At 35.7% G+C, this 6,605-nt stretch overlaps 1 protein-coding gene across 1 annotated transcript in view; it reads right to left on the bottom strand.

Moving 5' to 3' along the window:
* RFLNB (refilin B) overlaps positions 1–6,605 on the bottom strand; it is a 49,547-nt gene that overhangs the window by 14,966 nt on the left and 27,976 nt on the right. The window contains exon 2 of the mRNA XM_053707377.1: positions 6,378–6,481. Coding sequence (XP_053563352.1) covers positions 6,378–6,481 — 104 coding nt within the window. The remainder of the gene's footprint in view (positions 1–6,377; positions 6,482–6,605) is intronic.

Genomic DNA, 6,605 nt, shown 5'->3' with positions numbered 1-6,605 from the left:
TAAATTACAGAAAAAATAATCTAAAATTACAAAAAATAAAAAACTCTAAAATTACAGAAAAAAAATAAACAAAATTATCAAAAATAAAAAAAAAATTAAACCTAATCCCTATAAAAATAAAAAAGCCCCCCCCCCAAATAAAAACACCCCCTAAACTGAACTACCAATAGTCCTTAAAAGGGCCTTTTGTAGGGCATTGCCCTAAGTTAAACAGCTCTTTTACATTTAAAAATTACTAAATTCCCCCTAACAGTAAAAAAAAACCCACCCACCAAACCCCCCAAAATAAAAAAAAGCTAACACAGCCCATTAAATCCCTAATCTTAAAAAAAAATCCTAACACTAAGCCCCAAATAGGTACTCTACTCACCGTTCCTGAAGTCCGGCGGAGAAGGTCTTCTTCGAGGTGGCACCATCACCTTCTATCTTCATCCGGAGCAAAGGTGGCGTGGAGCAGATGTGCGGAGCTGGAGGTATCTTGCATTCCTATTGGCTGAAATTTTTAAATCTGCCAATAGGATGAGAGCTACTGAAATCTTATTGGCTGATTTAAACATCCAATAGGATTTCAGAAGCTCTAATCCTATTGGCTGATTTAAAAATTTCATCCAATAGTAATGAAAGGTACCCCAAATTGATTGCGGTACCTTGCATTCAATCTTCAGTGTACGACGGACATCGGATGAAGAGGAGCCTCCATGCCGCTGCCATTGAGGACCGCAACCGTTGAGGACCGCCACTGAGAATCTACGCATTGGGGAAGAGAGCTCTGCACCTCCGCTCCATGCCACCTTAGATCCGGATGAAGATAGAAGATGATGGACCCGCCTGGAAGAAGACCTTCTCTGCCAGACTTCAGTAACGGTGAGTACCTATTTAGGGCTTAGTCTTATGCTTTTTTTTTTTAGATTAGGGTTTTTTGGGGCTGGAAAAGAGATGATTGCCCTTTAGTTTAGTATTAGATTAGGGGGTGTTTTTATTTTGGGGGGGGTTATTTTTATAGGGGTATTAGTTTAGGTTTAATTTTTTTATTTTGGATAGCTTTGTTTATTTTTTCTGTAGTTTGACTTTTTTTATTTTTTTGTAACTTTAGCTTGGGGGTTTGTAATTTTTTTAAACATAGACTGCCCTCTGGGCAGGCTTATCGCCTAGTAAATAATAAAAGTAAATTGCAAAGTTTTTTAAAAACACATAGTTAAATATTTTATATGATAATCTTTTATTTTTTAATATCCCTCGAATGACTATGCCAAGTGAAATTTAAAAAATGTTTTTTTTTTTCTTTATACTGCAATGGGACTATGTAAGCGAGGTTGTTTATAGGGTGCTGGCTTTGTAATAGGGGATTGTAGTTAGGGTTTATTGCTCTGGAGGATGGGATCAGATATTAGGGGTTTTATTGTGTTGTTAAGAGCTTGTGGGTTGGGTTAATTGCTTTTGTGGTGAAATTGGATAATCATTAGGGATAACTGAGGTGGGAAAGATTGCAATAAGGATTCACTTATGTTGAGAGAGATTCATTATTTTGGGTAATTGCACTGTGATGAGGATGTGGTTAGTGTTAATTGCACTAAAAATTAAAAGAAATCGGATTTCCTTTTTGCTGACTGTGTCTGCAATTCCTGAAACCGTTGCATGGATCAGAATTTTCTTCCTTTTTGCACTGTATGTCTTGTTAACAGTAATTAGTACTTTAACGTGTTCAGTATGTTACAATGTCGGGTGGAAAGGAATATACAAATTTCTTGTCTGGTCAATGAATGGCAAAGTTTGAGAATTCCTAAGGTATCTCAGAGAAATTACCCATCAGAGTCTCCAGAGATTACATAAAGAAGGAGGCTCTATCATTCATTTAAAAGGTCACATTGAAGGGCAAATCATCCATTTCTCAGATCCCAAACATTGGTTTAATACATTTATGGAGTAAGGGCCAGTGCATATAAGTGAACTTTAGAATCACCCATGCACTTGATAGTGAAGATCAGCATACACTAAATAGAATTCCATCAATGGAAAATGTCAGTGGGAATACAGGAGAATGACAAGGGCACTGGTCCTGTGGGGAAATAGCTACAATACTGGGGTTATTTGGCTTTGCATAAGGAATAGGAAAGTCGTTTTATCATGGTTCTTCTGTATCAATAAATGATCTGGAAAAGGGGGGTGTCCCTCAATGACTTAGAGACATGAAACCCTATTATTATTATTTTCATGATTCAGATAGAGAATACAATTTTATACAACATTTACTTTACTTCCATTATCTAATTTGCTTCATTCTTTAGGTATACTTTGTTGGATAAATAGCAATGCACATGTGTGAACCAATCACACAAGGCATTTATGTGCAGCAAAAGGATATCAAGAGAATGAAGCAAATTAGATAATAGAAGTCAATTAGAAAGATGTTTAAAATTGCATCCTCTTTCTAAATCATGAAAGAAAACATTTGGGTTTCATGTACCTTTTAATGGAATGTTATAAAGGTTAAACTATGAAGGAAGGATGCAAGAAAATGTCCATAAAAGTGCAGCAATAAAGTGTATTTGGCTCTTGCCTGAATAATCTCCTGCTTCTGTGCTGTCACAAGAATCATGAGTGGCATCTGGAAGCTGTAGGTTTCTGGGCCTGAACATCAGGAGACAAACTAATAAGCTGCAGAAGGTTCTCTAGTGATCATGACCTTTGCATCAGGACACATAGGTTGCATTTGCATTTTACCAGAATGGAACAATCAGTTGGTTACACGTTAGGATATTTGCAGTTCACATAAATAAAACAGTCAGAACTATAGTGTGAAGTTGAATTAATCCATTCAATAATGAAGGAACTTGAGAACAGTTAGATGAACCAGAGCATTAGGTCAAGTAACTTTCTACATGCAAAAACTTCAAAATGCCTGATGAAGAGAGAAATGAACAGGATGACGAGTGGATTCAGGTTAAATTCTTTGTTTGAAGTTCATAAATTTCTCCAAGTGGTGATTTGACATTAAAGGGACAGTCTACTCCAGAATTTGCATTGTCTAAAAAGATAGCTAATCTCTTTATTACCCATTGCCCAGTTTTGCACAACCAACACGGTTATGTTAATAAACTTTTTACCTCTTTGATTACCTTGTATCTAAGCCTCTGCAGACTGCCCCTTATTTTAGTTCTTTTGACAGACTTGCATTTTAGCCAATAAGTGCTGACTCCTAGGTAACTCCATGGGGTAGATTTACCAAGGAGCGGATGCTGCTATCTACCCCCGTACTTTCCGGCTCGCCAAAAATTTAAATTAAGACACAGATGTCATAAGACCACTGCTGCTTAACTCGTCCGCCACCTCTGAAATTGGCGGACAGCAATCATCCTGATCTGATACGATCGGGTTGATTGACACCCCCTGCTAGCATCCCATTGGCCGTGAATGTGCAGGGATCTGAGATCCGCTACAGCAGATCATGTCCGCCCGCACATTGATAAATCTACCCCTAGTGCGTAAGCACAATATTATCTATATGCCACACATGAACTAACGCCCTCTAGTGGTGAAAAACTGTCAAAATGCACTGAGATAAGAGACGGCTTAAAGGGCTTAGAAACTAGCATATAAGCCTTCCTAGGTTTAGCTTTCAACAAAGAATACCAAGAGAAGAAAGAAAATGTGATGATAAAAGTAAATTGGAAAGTAGTTTAAAATTGCATGCCCTATCTGAATCATAAAAGTTTTATTTTGACTATACTGTCACTTTAATCTATTAATCCTGAATCAAGTCCCTTCACAATTAGCATTAGAGAAGAAAAATAATGTTATTTTATTTACAGGAAATGAAAGGTCCATGATACCCAAAATTATTATTTCTTGATTCAGATAGAGGATTAATTTTTAAAGCACTTTCTAATTTACTTGTATTATCAATTGTGCTTACTATCCTTTGTTGTAGGAGCAGCAATGCATTACAGGGAGCTAGCTGAACACATCTGTAAGCCAATGGCAGGAGGCAAATGTGTGCAGCCACAAATCAGTAGCTAGCTCTTAGCTACTGAGTCTACCTAGGTATGCTTTTTAACAAAAGATACCAAGAGATCTAAGCAAATAAGATCATAGAAGTAAAGTGGAAAGTTGTTTAAAATTATACTTTTAGATCATGAAGGAAACATTTTGGGTTTCATGTCCCTTTAAGAAAAAGAAAGAACAATAAGAAAAAGTGGGCCTAAATAATAATAGGTATTAAACAGACACATTGATCCACACCTACAAAGGAAAAAAATATATTTAAAAATATCTATTTGCAAATTATACTTCAGTTGATTGGACGTGATCAAAATACAATAAATCTTGGAATAATACTACAAGAGATGGAAGGTATTAACAAAATCTTTCAACCAATCAATCACCTTTGACAGACGTAAATGCAAATGACAGGTGTTTGACAAATGTATCACAATGTTACATAAACAAACCATATCAGTTAACTAGAGGCTAAGGTATCTGTTATTCATCAAAAGGAAAGCAACAGGAAAACATAACTTAAATGGAAAAAAAAATAGCATAAATTTACCATACGCATAACGAATGTGCTACTTGACAGCACTTTTTCACAAATGCAGTACATTCTACTCTACACATCACTCGACAACGGTGATCAATTTTATACTACGCGCACATAAGTGAAATCTAATTCAAGCAAATTGTCAAAAAAAAAATGAATCCGGAAAAAGCAGCAACGTTAAAATTAATTTGTGCATCACTGTAATCCCTGGCGGTGACATATGTTAACCTTTTAAAGCCGTTATGACGTTCTATTCCGTCATAATTACACTGGGCTTTAAAGCCGTTATGACGGAATAGAACGTCATAGCTAACGGCTGTCCTGAAGCCTTCTGTGCTTCAAGGATTTAATCGCGGTCTGGAGGGCGTTCCTAGGATTGTAGGGATGCCCCCCAGATGCGATCCAATAATTGAAATATCGCAAGCGTATGCACAATCGCATAGTTTCAATTTGTCTACATCGGAACAGTTGTTCCGATGTAGGCACTTTAACCCTGTCACGAAAGGGTTAAAAAGATATTAAACAGTAAATAAATATAAGTTATAATGATGTATTTAACGCAAATATTGAATAAGAATAACATGTAGATGCCTTTTTTTTAAATTCTATTAATTGCTTAAATATAAAATATAGTAATTACAGACAGTCCCGCAGGTTCTTACCAGTTATAAAATTCTATGCTGCTCTCATTTTATGTAAACATGTTGTGCTATTTAAATATTGTTTTTATTTCTTTCAGTTGGAATAAGCAGATAATAAATGTTTTTTACAAGGCAATTCTACAGTATTGCGCTTATTTCTGGAAAGCCCAAGCGTAGGACCCATTCCGTCAGTTGTCTTAAGAAACAACACAGTTTGTATATAAATAGTTTCACTGTTTGAAGACAGCACCATCTAGATCTGTGTGGCCCAGGCTGTACTTACCAGGCATTTCACCGCTGCATACATAGATATTAGTCCAGCCAAACTTTTTATTAAAACTGAGCTTTATTTTAATGCAACAGGGTCCAACACTGAAATATACAATATTTCAATCTCACGCTATCTAGTAACTTGTGTATGCAGTTGACATGTGCATTATTTTCGTTACGAATGCATATTGGTGCCAAAAATACGGATATTTGTTTTGAGAAAACGAATGCACAAACTAATTTTAAGGAAAACAAATATATACTAAAGAAATGCATTAGTATATATTTGTTTCCTTTAAATTAGCTATTAAATGCACTATACTTACCTACAGCGAGCTGTATATCGACTCTCTTAACAGAGCCCAGGGCCGCATTAATAGGAGGTGTAGTGAGGTTCGGGATTAGTGAGACTCCCAGTGCGCTATAGGTAAGTATAAAACTTCAGGTGACAATTTTTAACTTTTGTTTAACGAAAACAAATGTAAATATTACTGAATATTCAGTATTTGTTTCATTTTAAACTAAATGAATACTGAATAGGGCTGCAAAATGTTTTTTGAGAAACTACATTTTTAGAGTATTCGGTCCAAATGATTTGTCCGAAACAAAGTATTCGCTGCTGCACAGGGTCTAGTATGCAGCATATATAAATAGTGCCTAGTACTTATATAAAAGCAGGTAAAACATATTTATCTCCCATACATGGTCTAAATGATGGGCGTCCAACATTTTGCTAGATGTAAATACTTGTGTATGCGCCTGTTATGCCTTCACTTTGCATATGTAATCACATGCATGTTAAAAAATATTATCTACCAATTATCAATTTAAGAGGCATTATTGAAAAAAAATGCTTCATAACATTTTTGAAATATACTGCTGTGCATTTTATATAAGAGTGTTTATTGTAAAAGCTAGGGCTATATTACCTTATTTCTTTAGGAGGCAAAGGATCAAACTCCACACCCTCTCCAAAAGACAAAGGGCACAGTCTTGGAATGCAGTTATTTGTCAGACTTAAGAGAGGCAAGTTCTAAAAGAGAAAGCACACAAAGCAGATTAAGCTAAAAGTCAAATATATTTAGCAGTTTTAATTAAGAAAGTACAGTCTTGGTGTTTGCTCTTTGTTAAAGAGACCTTGGGATACATTTATTAAG

This window comes from Bombina bombina, chromosome 3 (assembly GCF_027579735.1).
Source record: "Bombina bombina isolate aBomBom1 chromosome 3, aBomBom1.pri, whole genome shotgun sequence".
NCBI classification, from domain to species: Eukaryota; Metazoa; Chordata; class Amphibia; order Anura; family Bombinatoridae; genus Bombina; species Bombina bombina.
Note: the sequence above shows the minus strand (reverse complement) of the source record. Positions and strands in the feature narration are given on the sequence as shown.